The sequence below is a fragment of the Nestor notabilis genome, unplaced genomic scaffold (assembly GCF_000696875.1).
Source record: "Nestor notabilis isolate BGI_N333 unplaced genomic scaffold, ASM69687v1 scaffold6823, whole genome shotgun sequence".
In the NCBI taxonomy this organism is placed as follows: Eukaryota; Metazoa; Chordata; class Aves; order Psittaciformes; family Psittacidae; genus Nestor; species Nestor notabilis.
In genome coordinates this window covers 118,163-134,272 of record NW_009920509.1, presented here as the reverse complement: position 1 = coordinate 134,272, position 16,110 = coordinate 118,163, and the positions used below count along the sequence as shown (strand labels likewise).

The following is a 16,110-nucleotide window of genomic DNA, read 5'->3' as shown; positions in this document are numbered from 1 at the left end:
TTTATTTTATTACTTTTTCAAAGACTTGAATGGAAAATATTTCATTGTGTAATGGTTAACCTCTTTTTATATCATGAATAAACCCAGCAGAAAGATCTGCTGTTTCATCAAAGGGAGTTTTGGGTGAAGGGGTTGGGTTTGGCCACTGGGTTCTTTGTGGAAATTGGCTAAGGCAGGCAAGTTGCTTTTGGATCTCTATTAACTTGGTTGCAGGCTTGGTACAGTACAGCATCAGCACTAACATGTTTTGTTAATATACTGCAGTTGGCAACAGCCGTAGACAGCCATAGATAATCTTCTATGAGACTAAAATATTGCCTATGTGAGATTAAAATACAGTGTTTTGAAAGGAAATTGCTGACCCTCTCTCAGGATCTCACAGAAACGGGTCTTGATTGCTTCAGTGGTGCTTTGCCTTTCTTTCTGATAAGCATCCAAATACCTAGATGATTTTTGTAAAAGGTGGAGTTCTTCAAAGGCCTTTAGGACAGTTTGCTTTCACCCCACGGTGTGTGGGTATCATTCTGCTAGAATAGACTGTAAAGATAGCTGCTGTAGGTAAGGTTTTGGTGGTTGGCTTTCTCTCATATTTTCATCACATCGCAGGCTGCTTTACCTGAAGTGACTAAGGGATTTGCAGGTGCACTTTCTGTTATAGCTGTGTCCTTTTCTTGATCTGCCTTAAAATGTGGAAAATTGATGATTCTGTAACACCTTCAACCAGTTCAGTTGCACTGGTTTGTCTGTTTAATCTGTGAAGGGCATGTTTTAAAAAGAAATTGTCCAAGCCCTGCCCTGAGGAATACCAAAGAGGGAAGCAATCTGATGGGTGTTGTAAAGGTCTGTCTCACAACAGGATACTTTTCTTTACCTTGCATTCAGCAGGTGCTTTGAGAAGAGTTCCTCTTTCATGATGGATGTGCTCACTGCTCTTTTTTTCCCAGCAGTGGGCAGGTAAGAGTCATTATCTCACTGATGCAGACCTTACCAGTAGTGCCTAACTGTTAACTGAGGGTGCTATAACCTGTCTTCTAGGAGCTATCATTGGAGACAACGTCAAAGCTCTAATAATTACAGGTTTAGCTGCACGTGTTTTAGTAGAATGGGTCATTAATATGCACACACACGTACTGTGTTGATGTGGTGTTACAGAAGACCTTAGAAAGGTGTGAAAGAGAGTTACTTTTCTAGTACTTAATATACCATCAGGCTGTCGGTCTGGAAAATAATGCTTAGGCAGATAAGGAAATGTTGGTCACAGTCTCATGGTATCTAGGTAACATTTTATTATCTGTGTTACATAGAAAGTCCGATCTAGCATTCACCTTCTGGTATTACAAAACAATTCTCGCAACACCACTTTGTGGAATCTGTTAGCTTTCTGTGTTCACGGGTGCCTTCCAGAGTCCTCTCCAGCACTTTTCACATTATTTATCTTACCTTTTCTCATTCACGTGTATCAACTGAAATCTCATCTATTGGATTGGGTGGGTTTTGGAGTTGTGTTTGTGTCTGGTAACAAGAAACATCACCCTCTCCCTCCCTCTCCCTTCCATCTCTGCCTGCCCCCAGCAACCGGCAGTGTACCTGGAACTTGCTGTGGGCACACCTCTTTGAACAAAAATGTGTTTGCTAAATGGACTGTTGCTTGATTAATTATTAGAGTATCAGAAAGTATGGTGGTAATTTAATTAATTTTTCTTTTATTGCATGCATTTTACGATTTAAAACCATGAAATGCTGGCTTCTTTGAAGAATGTGAAAAACATACCTTGTTTTGGGTTTCTTGGGTTGTGGGGTGGTGGCTGTTGTTCTGTCTTAGGAGATCCGCAACCAGTGTAAACTTTTTGTTTTCCCCTGTTTAAAATCTCTGCATATACAGTTGGACCTCCATACACGTTGCATTTTCGAATAAAGTACTATTCATCAGAACCGAACAACCTTCACGAGGAGTTTACAAGGTAGGAACCATGCATGGTTAACTGGGCGACTGGCAGAAGGGTAAATAAGACATCTAAGGTACATGAAGGAGCTATAAGCAGGTGATTTGAGATTTCTTACTAAAAGTAGTCATTTCATCTGACTCTGTAGGTGTTTTCCTGCTGTCAGAGAAACATTATCTATTTTATTTGCCCCCAAAACCCATTTATGGGCCTCTCCAAGTGTTATAGTCTGTAGGAGATGCTGTGTTCTGGTGCCTTGAAGTTAGCAAAGAAAGGGGAGAGCTGCAGCTAGGAGTCAGCTGTTCTTTACACCAGTGATGCCTGCCATACCTCTGAGAGGTTTTCTAGTGGGTCCTGTGAAAATGCCAGCGGTCAGCTTTGTCCTCCTTGCTCTGAGATTTGGGGATGATTTAATAATGGTACAAAGGTCATAGAATTGTGGCACTAGACAGCTTGAGTTCTTGGTTAACAGTTGGTTGTCTGAATCTCTTCCACTTCCCCAGAAGTTCTCTGTGGTGCAAAAGACTGTAATTGTGTAAAGTCACTTTAGAATATCTGGAGGTCTTTTGTTTCAGTCTGGTGGGCTATTTTCAGGGCTGTAAGGACTACACCTTGCTGGATTCGTAACACCCTGGTGTGATCTAGAGAGTATTCTGAAAATGGGAAAGGAGCAGCTGGAGGAAAAGGGTTTACTTACATTTTGTATGCCAAATTTGTGTTGTCTTTGTCTAGTAAGCATCTATCTTAATGTTATTCTGGCTTTTTTTGTCTGTTTCTCACTGTGGGGCACTTTCTCTGTCTTCTAATTTGCTTGGCAGTAGTCAGTATACTCCCAATCAGCCTAAGGTGCTTAAAGACTGTTGATTGTTGTAGTTCATGTGCATGTGATGTTTACATTAAACTTACACTTGCAGACATAAGTTTACTGTCTCCTTTCTCATCTGCTGTGTTGACCATGGTGGGGCTTTTTTTTTTTTTTTTTTTTTTTTCACTTTCTGAGACAAGATCGAAGAGCTAATTGTCACTACCTTATGATACTGACATGGAAGCTTAAATATCCGCTATCAATTTAGTGCAGCAGTGCTAATTCAATAAAAGGACATATTCCTATACAATTTATAATTAACCTATAGAACTCTGCCACTTACGTGATTGAATATAAGATCTTAAGGGAATCAAAAAACCTGGGTGATTTGAGGGCATCTCTAATGAGAAAATGTGGTTAAATTAGTAAGAATAATATATATTTTCTGAAAATTGATATAAGTCTTCATACATCAGGGTGAATGTCTGACAAGTATTACATTTCCCCTGTGGTCAAATTATTCCATTACTGTCTACCACAAGATTTCTTGCTTAATCCTCTGAAGCATATGATCCTAGTCGCTGCAAGATGTGGGTTTCTGAGCTATGTGATCATTGCTGTGATCGAGTAGGACATTTCCTCTGAAAGTATTAACCTCTGATGCTTTGTGATCTAATTGTTGCTGAAAGATGACATTTCAGAAGACTATTTTAATAAGAAAAACACTTTAGTCAGCTAAATTTTCAGTGTTATGAACAATTTTATATAATTATAAGCTTGACAGAAGATCACTGTGAAACTATGGAAGGAAAATTAAAACGAGCTAGAAATTGATTTTACTGTGAACAAACAGTTCTATTTTTCATTTTTTCTAGGGGAGAGTAATTCTGAATGTTGCTGGGTTTTATTAAGAATCTTTGTGCTGGCTGAATCATATTTTGCATGTAGCACGTTGAGTAAAAAGTGAGGATTAACAACTATATACTCAGAATTATTCCAAATGGGAGTAAGAGGAGGAGTAAAAGTTACCATTAACAGTAACAATGAACTGGCCTGGTTGTGGGGGGATGTTTGAAATTCCTTGTAGAGACCTGTTTTCTAGCAGACTCCAGTTTGTAGTGAAGATGTAAATGTCACATTCTCATAATAAGCACAAAGTTGAAACCCATCACCCACTCTCTTTTAACAATTTAACAACACAGTTTAAATCCAGTGCTTTTTTGGAAGATATCTTCTGTCTCCTTTATGGGACCTTTTTAGAGAGTTTAGTTAGAAAAACAACAGAGGAATGTGTCTGTACATATGTGTTGTGGAGAATTTGCTGATTTGGAATATCAGCAATTGAGATGCTGATGCTTGTTAGTCAGTGTGCAGAAAAGGAGGACGAGTAAGCCATACCAACCAGAGCAGAGCCGTGGTGCTGCACAGGCCAGCTGACACTGGCAGTAGAACTGCCCAGATTTTTCATTCAAATTTAGAAGAGTTCATGAGATTGTGAATCATCAGAGGAAAACAATAGGAACAGGAAATACACTTGTCTACGTTTAATCTATGCCTGCAAATACCCAGGTTTGATTGGCATGTCAGGTATTAGCCAAGTATGTGAATCAGAGATGTGACAGAGCTGACGTGGATAAATCTGATTCTGCTTTAGTGTGTCATGAGAAGTGTTTTTAATCTTCCTTTTCATTTGTTTCCCTGTCTGATTCCAACTATTCATCCTTCCTCACATTCACAGCACATCCTCTGTGATGAAAAACACTTTGTCTTTCTGTAGCAGAGGTTTACTTACATTCACATTTACTGGGTTGACACTCAGTAGTGCTTCATGCTTTCTTCTCTTGCATCACTGCAAGCCTCACCCTGCAGTGTCCACAGCAGTGCAGAGCCCGCCTGTGCCACCTTGTCCTGAACAGAGCTCTTGAATGACTTGGGGTGCTTCTGCAGGCCTCAGACCCCAACTCTGAGTGGCTGTGAAACATGAAATGTGCCTATAACTGAAGATGAGCAACAGCTTAAACTACTACTACAGTTTGAAGGCTGTAAATTCCTACTTGGCCTCCTAAATAAATGTGTGGGCTCTGTGGAGCTCAGGTTTCTTTTATTCAGAAGTTTTCTGCTATTTTAAGTGATAATTCAGCCTGGACTTTTTTCTTTTGCTGGTGTGGGCTTTTTCCCGTGTTCTGCAATTGTGTTTGAGAAGGTAGTCCTGAAGTCTTCATGCCTTTGACTCTAGATCATGTATTTAAGTTCTTGCTTGCATTGGGAAGGACTTGCATCAGGAGAACATCAGAGTGTCAATTCCATTTAGGTTGTCTGTGGTGTATGCTCAGATAGAGCACATCTCTAAAGAACAAGGCTTTGGACAATGTCCTGAACACAGCCAGGAGATGAAAAATGTTCTCTTCTTTTTGATTTTAGTGAAAGCTATGGGAAGTTTGAAGGTTGCAGGTTGTATCTGGTGATCCCAAACACCCTTTTTCTTAAGAGCAAGTTAATGAGTATGTTATGACTACTCAGTGAATTGTGATATTTTTTCAGCCATCAGGGCTAGGAACATGACGTTGTATATACTTTTGACTTTATGAATTTTTATTTGTCAGGTACCTGTTTGTATTACAGCTCCGGCAAGACATTCTTTCAGGGAAGTAAGTACCTCTTTACAGCAACTTTACAGTACCTAAATTACAGCAACTGTAATTTAAAATTTTTACAATAGGTAATCACTCAGTGATTTAAAATTTTACTGTAACTGTGTGATCTTTTTAGTTCTCTGTGGTGTTTGTGAACAGATTATAAACATGATTTACAGTTCCACGTGCATGGGGTCTTTTTGCTTTAGAATACAGAGATAAATGATTTTATGTGCATCATGATTGTATTGTTGACAAATAGAATGGATAAAGACCTTTAATGGATTGACCAGGTGATGGAAACACATAAAGAACAAGACTGTCCTGATTATTATGTCTTGTAACGTGTGCTTGCCATATCTTTCAGCGTGGTGGGTAAAACACAGGAGGAAAAGATGAAGTGCAACACTTTTTTCTGTACAGGTCAACCTACAAAAATACTTTGTGTGTTTATAGTCTCACCCTGTCCAATAAATTCACACCAGCTTCAATTTTTTTAATTACAAAGCTGAAAAACCTCAAAGCCATGTTCTAAAATACAGTGTGGAAGCAAAAGTGGTCTCTTAGTCAATTTAATGTTGTCTCTATTAGTTCAAGCTTGTTTTATGGTGGAGTGTTATGGTTAGTGCTAATTAGAGTGTACCAAATTAGGAAGTAATCATATGCAAGTAAAAAATAATTGTAGATGTTTTGTATCATTAGTAGTTCGTGGAAGTTAATGTTTCCATTTCTTATATCAAGCTACTTTTTAGCTTTATTGCAAGAAGAATTCACTGAGATGACATGATTCTTATACCTTGTTTTTTTCTTTTTGAGACTGAAATGCCCATATGAAACTGCTGTTGAACTCGCAGCTCTTTGTCTTCAAGGTATAGTCTCTTTTCACTCTTTGTTCCTAGTGCTTTCTCATTTATTGTACATAAATGCCTTTCCTTTACCTGAGGAGAAGAATGTTAGGAGATCACTTTCCTGCCTTCTCCCCATTCACCGTTTCTGAACTCCATTAGCCAACATTGGCACAAGAGGAAGAAACCTCAAAAGAATGGATGGGCAAAATGTTTCATGGCAACTAGTGGCTGACCAGGGAGGAAAGACCTTAGTCGTTGCTCACTGAGTGAGAAGCTGTGGTGCTGCTGGCTTAGCCTGAAGAGCCATCTGGCCCTTCAGCACACGCTTCGTAGAATCATAGAATCAGCTAGGTTGGAAAAGACTTTTAAGATTATCACGTCCAATCATTACCCCAGCACTGCCAAGACCACCACTAAAACCATGTCACTGAGGGCCTCACCTACATGGTTTTTGAATACTTCCAGGGATGGTGACTCCACCACTTCTCTGGGCAGCCTGTTCCAGTGCCTGATCACCCTCTCTGTGAAGAAATTTTTCCTGGTATCCAATCTAAATCTCCCCTGGCACAGCTTGAAGCCATTTTCCCTTGTCATATTGCTTGTTACTTGGGGAAAAGAGATCAGCCATCTCCTCTCTTCATCCTCCTTTCAGGTAGTTGTAGAGCTTTGCACTAGGTGGGTCCCTGTGGGTGTAGCTTTGAACATGGACTTCCTACTGCTAAAAGAAAGTGCAGTGAACTGGACCATTCTAGGCACATCAGCAGCAAAATTAATTGTAATGAAAAATGCTCTCTCTCCTTCCTCTGGTAGTTGGCAATGGCACATGGAATGCTTAGGCAGAGCCTTCTAGTTTAATACAGCAATGGAGATAACTCAGTAATCTAGATGGACTTGACAGTCAAAACTGGGAATTCAGTTCCAAAGAGCAACAGATATAAATCTTAACACAGAGGGTTACTTTTCTGCTCCAGTCTGACACAGCTCTGATAGTTAAGTGTGTAAAGAACTTCTGCAGGCAAACTCTTTGTCTTTTTAAGATGGAAAAAATCTGGAGCCCGTATTTGATTTGTTACTTCCATTTTCACAGATAAAAACACCGGTAACCTTACTTCAGGTCTAAGCAAGTAGAACCAGCAGAAGGCAATAGGTTGATGCCTCTACATTTTAGACAGTAACTTACACCTGTGATTACTGTGTAAATGTAGTACCACAGCCATCCATCATGTTTATAATGTCCCCAGCTAGGTATCAAAGCTAATGCTTCTTGACACTGTGTGTGGGAACATACTTTTATGCTTTTCTGCTGTCTTTTTTTTTTTCCCTTCAATTTTCTGCTGTTTTGACATCATCACAATAAGTCTCTCCAAAATTCTTTCATTATTGCAACTAGTGTAACATCTCTGCTGCCATACGCTATAAGTAACATTTGATATAACATTTAGTACGTTTTACTGACACTGGAAATGTAATTAAGCAGAAGAGTTTTAAGAAATGTCAAATGATTACTCTCTTCTCAGCAGGTTACATTTACCCTGTAAAATTGTTCCTTAGTGAGCCTTTCATAAAAGTGAAGAAGTTACAAATGGCTATTTAGGAACTGGTAGGCTTATTCCTCCGAAAGAAAAGCCTTTTCTTTTCACAGGACAGCTTTAAACTTCATACGTTTTCTTTATCAACTAAGTTGTTCCATTACAGTAATTCTTTCTTTGTTTCGAGCAACAGTTTCCAAGGCTGGTGTTTTGTGTGAATCATCTTTCAAATATAAATTGTTAGTTTGTTGCCAGGCCCATGAGGAAATTCTGTAGCAAGTAACATTGATTTTGCAGTAGGGGCTAACTGGTAAAGCAGATACATAATTGTATACTTCACCTAGGGATTATCTACAGAAAGCTTGTAATCAAACTTGAATTGTCACCGTTAGAATAACTTTTTAACTACCTCATTAGTCTTGCTTGGCTTTCCCGTTTAACCAGGTGTACTTCTGAAACTTTTAACTAAACTCAAAAGGAAAACATTCTCTCAGATCTCAAGTTTAAAGTTCTAATCATAAGACATCTACCCAGGATAGTGAAAACTTTTTCTTCCTTCTGTGTAAAAGAATCAACAGTATATTTACAGATAAACATGTTTTTGTGGTTTTCAAAACCTTTCTCAGAAACTTACTTTTAAGTATTTCCCCCAGTTTATGCAGTTACTCGTTAAAGAATATGGATAATGTATATAAATGCATTATGTGACAAGCCCACCACCCCCAGAAGAAAACAGCAGAGGAGGGCATGCCAAAGCGTAATACTTTGTCATAAAACCTCAAATGAAGAGATGGGTCCTCTGCTGTGCCCTTGTGTTGAAAAATGCTAGAGCTGCTGAGCCACTCAGGGATTTCAATTCCACCAGCAGAGTCACTAGTGAGAGCATCCTTGTACGGAGCCCGCACTTTCCCCCTTCCTCCGCTCTGCAGGGAGCTGGTGAGGCTCTTGTTGGCTCTTACTCCTAAGACTGATTTCTCAGAGATTGAAATGATGACATAGTTTGTTTGCCTGAAAGTGAATAAACAGTGAGTGCAGCTATTGGAAAACAAGGGTGATATTTTTCTTGTACCTAATACTTCTACCCTAGCTTCTCTGTGTATCTTTTGTCCTATATACTCATGATTCTTCTCATCCTTACACATCCTTTTTATGGCACAGTCAGCTTTCATTCCCCGCCTTCTCTCTCAGTTAACTAGTAGAGAAATCTCCCATGTTTTTCCTAGATGGTTGTCAACACATTCAACTTCAGATTCTTACTTTTTTTCCCCCACTGAAGTCCTCCTTGCTAATGTGTGTGTTGTGGCTCCGTCTTACAGCCTGGTGACTGGACTGCCAGCAATTCTTTGCCACATGTGTTAAATAGGCTTCCCACTTACATGAAACAGCAGCAGGGCTGACATAACTGTTAAAGAAGACATATAGATAAGAATAATATAACTCACCATGGAAGAATACTGTTGAAGAAAAAAAGATGTGTGTGAGGAAAGAGTTAGAAACGAAGATCAGTTGACTCAATTATTTAATATCCTCAGGAATGCTGTATGTCTGAGCAAAGCTCAAGTGCTCAAAACCACCTGTAGGTATATCAGTCAACAGGTTGCATTTTGAATGTAACTTGTTATGTTCTAAAGTATCCTGCTAGGTATTTTTGAAGACTGACAGTGAATTAAATTTTTGCAACTGTTATGTCTAATACTGCCCTGAAGCAATAAAACTCTTTCCTTCAAGGGAGTTTATTTTATTTCCCCCTATACTTTACCTTTTTTTAAACTTTTTTCTTTCTGTTTTTTTCTTTTTTTCCTTTTGCTTGTCCTTTTTTTTTTCTTCTCTATTTTCCTTTTTTCTTTTTTCTTTTATTTTTTTTTTTTTTTTTTTTTTTTTTTGCTGGTAGTAGTAGTAGTCAAGAAACACTGACTGACAAAGGCCTGGTTTGGAATCACATCATATGTCAGGGGGTGACACATGGTATTGCTGAACTGTGTATTTTCCACTGATGTTTTTGTCTAAGTGCTGAGGCAGTGACATTGTAGCCTTTTTGTACAGCTAAAAGGTGCCAGGAGCAAAGCAGGTTGCAGGTACAAGACAGTCAAGGCCATCAGTCACTGAGATGCTCAGCACTTGCATCTTCTGCTGAGCTCAGTAGAGTCTGCAAGTGTTCCTCTCCTAGAAAAGAAGATACTGGGCCCTGAGCAACTAAGTAGAAAGTGACACCTCAGTTGTTAACGCTTTGGCATTTCTTTCCTTAAAAATAGCTTAATCTGAGCGTTATACCACCACTGTGGTTTTAAAAAGAACCCCACATCTTTATCACTGGTTTCTTAAGACTAGGTATTACCTTTATGTTCTGACACAAACGAGAATGTAAGTAAGCATGCAGTAGAATGGGAAGTGCTTTGGAATGAAAAGTACACAATGAGAGGAAGTTTCAGAGTAACCTCTTCTGAAACAGTAGTACGTTGATTTTTGCTTTGAATAGAAACTTCATTTCCTTTAAATGCTTTAAAATCTAAAGAAGCAGCTTTAGTTAAGATGGTTTAGTTCTAGCATTCTTGAATGTCAGAATTACTTACCATAACGTTACACTGCTCCTTAAAATGTACTTGTCTGACTTGTGCTGTAAAATCTGATTTGCGTTTGCAGAGAGGAGGTTAACTTACAACATCAGCACAAGCGCATTCTCCTACAACATACTTAGAGACTTTCATACATCATTATTGTCTGTGTGGAGATTATGGACTTAAATGTTTCTGATCATCTCATGATCTTTGTTTTTAACTTTTCAATTGATTAATTGCAGCTGAGCTGGGAGAGTGTGAGCACCCCGAGCACACACCAGAACTTGTGTCTGAATTCAGGTTTGCACCAAACCAGACTGAAGCAATGGAATTTGACATTTTTCAGAAGTGGAAAGAATGCAGGTAGGGGACCTGTGTGGGAACAGACTCTCTAGGAACAGGTTTTCTTCTCTTCCAAAGTCAAATACATTCATAAGAACCCCTTCAACAGATCTGAAATGGTGATAATGTTTGTCAGTTAAAAAGTACTGTAAATAGATTTTGAGCCCTCCCCTTCCCTAGAAATGGCAAGTAGTAATTTAGGGAAAGTTGGTGGGTGAGCTTCAATTCTTTTCATTTTTTTTAGATGATTTTCTAACAGTTTAAATAGATCTTTTTACTGTTTATGTTGGACATAGTTCTCTTTCTCTCTCCCTTCTTTCACATATGCACATAAAGTTTTGTATTCAGGGTAGTAGTAAATTTTTTCCTATGTTTTGTTAATAAATATGATACATTTTGGTGATTCTCTCTCATCTGAGCTTTCATCCTTATTGTCAGTTCTAGACCTTTTTCAATTTCCATCCTTCTGATTTACTTTTCATTTGGAGGGAAGAAGGTAAAAACATAAGCTAAGCTTGAGATACCATTCAGTGTCATTAAGATTGAGGTCCCAGATAAAAAGATTAGGGGAACAAATTTTGAAACATTTTGAACTGACAAAAATTACATACCATAAAATATACATAAATTTATGTTCTTAGGGGGAAGAGTCCAGCACAGGCTGAATTGTGCTACTTGAACAAAGCTAAATGGCTAGAAATGTATGGTGTAGATATGCATGTAGTTAAGGTAAGATCCGTGTGATACTTTATTATTGTGGAGTTCCTGCTCTGGTGTGGGTCAGTACCTCAGCGATGTCCTTGTGGTGGTGTGGGTTGCCCTGTGGCCCATGGTCCCTTAGAAGCACCTTCCTCCCAAGAGTGCCTCTCCAGCAATGACCCCCAGAGTGTCCCTTTCCAGATGCCTTTTCCCATGTCCCTCAGTTCTTACCTTTTGTGTCTCCTTCCCCTGGTAGGTACTGCTTGCTCTTAAACACAGGTTCCTCTCGATGCAGTGTCAGAGTAGGGCTGTTCCCATGGGCATCAGAGCCATCTGGGGCAACACACATCCCCTTCCCATGCAGGACACCCTGCAGCCTCCTGTTGCCAAAACCTGCCAGTTTGCATCCAATACAAATGTATATTCTCTCGCTCTGTAATGTTAAAAAAATAAATGCAAACCTTATTGTTTAGTTTAAAACCTATTGATTTGAAGATAATACTCTAGTCAGATTTACCCTACTAATGGCATATTGATTATTGATTCTGTGCTTGCTTGCAGGGAAGAGATGGTTGTGAATATGCTCTCGGACTGACACCAACAGGCATATTGATCTTTGAAGGAGCCAACAAAATAGGCCTATTCTTTTGGTAATCTGTTTTTGTGTTACATTCCTTTCTGCTAAAATGCTGGATTTTTTCTCCTTTGCATAATGGCATCTTGACTATATTTTGCAATGTAGATTGAATCTGCAAGGTTAAAACATCAAGGTTAAATCCAAAGATAAATTGGCCTGGTTAGAAATACCACTGTCAAATTGGCTATGAAAGACCTTAAAGATGATCCTAGGATCCCATTATCCCAGGACTGCCAAGACCACCACTAAGCCATGTCACTGGGGGCCTTATCTACACGGTTTGTGAACACTCCAGAGATGGTGATTCCACCAGTTCCCTGGGCAGCCTGTTCCAATGACTGATCACCCTCTCGGTGAAGTATTTTTTCCTAATATCCAACCTAAACTTCCCCTGGTGCAGCTTGAGGCTTTTACCTCTTGCTACGTGAGAGAAGAGACCAACCCCCACCTCACTACAGTATCCTTTCAGGTAGTTGTAGAGAGCGATAAGGTACCCCCTGAGCCTTGCCCAGGCTAAATATGAAACATCTGTCACAAAATAGTCACCTTTCCAGGAAATCAAACTTTAATTACAATTCCTGAAGTGTTCCAGAATTTCAAATCCCTCATACATTTTGGAGGATGGTCCTATATTGCAAAATGACATTTTCCCATTAATTTTCTTTTTGCTTCTTGTGTTTAGGCCTAAAATCACAAAAATGGACTTTAAAAAGAGCAAGCTAACGCTTGTGGTTGTAGAAGATGATGAACAGGTAACTTTCTTCCCTTACTTGGGCCTGATCCAACAGAGTGTGGTGTGTGCTCAGGCTGGTAAGAACAAAAGAGAGGCTCAGCACACTGTTGGCCCAGGCTGTATTTCTCCTACCAAGGATAATAACTAATACCATGCATGCCAACTTCCAAAGCTTTTGTTTCTGCATTTAGGGCAGAGAGCAAGAGCACACATTTGTTTTCCGGTTAGACAGTGCCAAAACGTGCAAACATTTGTGGAAGTGTGCAGTGGAACACCATGCTTTCTTCAGATTGCGAGCCCCAGCAAATAGTAAATCTAATAGATCCGACTTCATAAGGCTGGGATCACGCTTCAGGTTCAGGTATTTAGCAAAGTAACAGCAATATATCTGGGGTTATACAAAGAAGCAGCATCCAGCAAAAGGCGGTAGTAAACTTTGTTTATTTCTGCATTTGAAGTGGGAGGACAGAGTATCAAGCTACACATGGGACAAGGTTACGCAGAACTAGTACATTTGAAAGAAGACCCAGCAAGCGATACCCTTCTCGAAGGCATTCAACTTTTAAGGGTAAGTGTTTGTACTTGTGTTCACTGAACTGCTCATGCAGGTGTCCTCTCAACTCGTGTAAATGTCATCTTACAACTATAAAATCTGTACCACAGTATAAAAAGAAAAAACATATCAGATCACCTAAAAAATCAGGATGTACATGTGTTTTTTTTTTCTCTGAAGTCAGAGTCCATTGTTCGTATCTGCCAGTTTTAATCTCTGTCTACACTTAATTCTTCCATCCCAAATCTATGGAGAGGGAGGTACCTATGGTTTCTTCTGTTGCTCCAATGAGCAGGAAAGAAAAGGTGCATCACACTCAATGAAGTAAAGCATATAACATTTCCTTTGATGAAGCACATTTGTTGTGTAGAGCAGAGCAGCATCCAAAAGCCTTGCTGACTTGCTTATTTAGCCAACAGTTTTAGGCTTATTGAGCAGTCTCATTATGCAGTTGTTGCTACTTTCCTGACTGTGATGGCTTGTTATCCACCTATCCAGACTCTGACCTTAAATAGTTTTCTCTGGGAGTTGAAATGTGCTGAATTTGAAAAGAATGACAAAGAATTGATTTCCCTTGTGGTTTTTGTCATTTTTCCTTCAAAACTGAAGCTGAGATTTTTATTCCTTGTAGAAAAACCTAGGAAGGAGCAGTGCAAGGCAACTCCTTCTGAATTCTCTATTACTTGGGGTTGAAGCTGTAGTTGCTATATGATGCAGGGTGACCTACATTTCCTTAGGATGTCTTTGCATTCCTTTGTGTTCCTAGAATATGAACCTCAGTTCTGTGGAAAGTCCTTGTGGTATTATGGGGGACACTTTTATTTCTCATGTACGGGGGGGAAAGGGTAGCAAGCAGGCATGCTTCCTAGAGGCTGTAACCTCCTCCTCCCACCTTTAGTACCCTCAGTTTTTTATGGCAATGCAAATTCATTAGATTTGTGAGATACTCTTACGTGATACGTAATAATCAGTTATATGGTAAGTGTGGGTGATTTCGTAAGTGGACATATGGATTACTTTAATTTTATTTTTACAATAATAGCATCCGTCAGACCTGCAGGTTGTACATCGTATCTCAGTGCTTCTGCACTCGTGTCTGCGAAGTGGGGAGAGAAGAGTGAAAGTGTGGCTTGTGTTCAGTTTAGTTCTCTGTGCATAGCAGCCAGGCAGAACTTCTGACAAACCCAGATGATCTCCCTCCAGAGCACTCAGCAGTATGCTTGTTAAGTTAATGCAAAAACTGCTTTTAGATGGTTGAGTCCTTACCTAGTAGCAGACCACAAGCATTGGATTCTGTCCTAGCTCAATCTCTTTGAGACTTCTACAGTGTCTCATTGTCATCCACTTTCTGTATTCAGCAGAGCCTTGGATTTTCAGCTGTATCACTCAGCAGTTTTTCAATGCTCTTGAAAAATACGCTGTTTGTCAGGAAAAAGAAAAAATACATCCCAGTTACTCACAGCTGCCTTCTTCACTGTTCTTTCCAGCCTGTCCAAAGCACAAGCCAAGACCTTGTTGCTCAAGATTGCTCGGTGCCTTCCTGTGTTCCCAACTGATGGGCTGTTTTGGCTACCATCATTCACTGTAATAAGACGCAGGCTATTACCAGCTTCAGGAATACTCTGGTTTCAGTAAGATGCAAAATTCCTGTGAAGGGTAGTTTCAGATATTTAAGGGACTCAGTGTTACTGACATGGTAGCTACCGCAAAGTGGAGAAGTAGTGTCCTGGTTGTGCAGAACTTGATCTGCCAAAAGTCCTTTTGTGACATCTGGGAAAAATACTCTTGACTGCTGTATTTCTTTATGGGCTTTGACTCTTGCAGAAACAGAGGTTTGTGTCTGCCTCATACTTAATGTACTCGCACAGGAATGCTACAAAGCACAGGGCTGTACTTGGCGATTGATGCATTTGTGCAAACATGTCTGTATGAGGATTGGCTTAAACTGTAGTATAACATCCCAATCACAATAGCTGCAGAATGACTGATATTTCACACGTCTTAAGGTTTTTTGTTTTATTTCTTTTTAAGCAAACAATCCTGTGAAAGCAGCACAACTGTGGTGAGTGCTCAAGTTTTCTCTATTGCTGTTGTCTGGCAAAAAGGATTCTGAAGACCATTTCTGCATTAGGATTTGTCAAAACAAATTCTCTGGTGTGGGATGAATGAATTGCTTTGGGATCTCTCATTATGCAGCACCAGATTCTTCTTGGGGACTGCCTGTGAGCCTTCAAGTGCTTTCATTTTTTTAATTTTCTTTTGGTGTTTGGGATTGGACTAAAACATATTTCCTTTCTTCTCATTGCTATTGACCTGCCTTATCTAGCATTACTTGTTCCTGCTTCATAAACGTAAAATGAAGAAAAAAATTTTGCACCCTTTTTGCTTACACTCTAATTCCTGTGGTGTATATTAGAATAAAATATTGGTGTCCTTAAGAATACAAATTTTACTTCACTGTACTATCTTCCTGAAGAGTAGAACCCTGAACTATAGGAAATGTTGGCATAGATGTATTGATTATATAAAAGCTAATTTTCTGTCTCCCTTAGTGCTAAAAATACTCCTGAAGTCCATAACTACCAGGTAAGAGCATAACAATTGTTGTGGACAATATTGTTGTTTTGTTATTTAGTAGTAAATATTTTTGCTTTCTATAATTACCACAGCTGTTTTGCTTCCCTTTCCTTACTTTGGGGTGGGATTCTCTGAGGAGGTTCAGAAATTAACAGCATCACACTGGGAGTTACAGGGGAAAGTGGAGGGACTCTTCTATATTCCCCTGTGTTCTTGGATGCTCTGCAAGCTGAATACGCTCCATTTGCCACACTCT

At 39.4% G+C, this 16,110-nt stretch overlaps 1 protein-coding gene across 1 annotated transcript in view; it reads left to right on the top strand.

Annotated features, from left to right (window-relative positions):
- EPB41L4B (erythrocyte membrane protein band 4.1 like 4B) overlaps positions 1 to 16,110 on the top strand; it is a 123,721-nt gene that overhangs the window by 17,184 nt on the left and 90,427 nt on the right. The window contains exons 4-14 of the mRNA XM_010010695.1: positions 1,883 to 1,961; positions 5,352 to 5,396; positions 6,198 to 6,250; positions 10,556 to 10,676; positions 11,297 to 11,384; positions 11,916 to 12,004; positions 12,674 to 12,743; positions 12,916 to 13,085; positions 13,183 to 13,292; positions 15,309 to 15,339; positions 15,830 to 15,863. Of these exons, the coding sequence (XP_010008997.1) occupies positions 1,883 to 1,961; positions 5,352 to 5,396; positions 6,198 to 6,250; positions 10,556 to 10,676; positions 11,297 to 11,384; positions 11,916 to 12,004; positions 12,674 to 12,743; positions 12,916 to 13,085; positions 13,183 to 13,292; positions 15,309 to 15,339; positions 15,830 to 15,863 (890 nt within the window). The remainder of the gene's footprint in view (positions 1 to 1,882; positions 1,962 to 5,351; positions 5,397 to 6,197; positions 6,251 to 10,555; positions 10,677 to 11,296; positions 11,385 to 11,915; positions 12,005 to 12,673; positions 12,744 to 12,915; positions 13,086 to 13,182; positions 13,293 to 15,308; positions 15,340 to 15,829; positions 15,864 to 16,110) is intronic.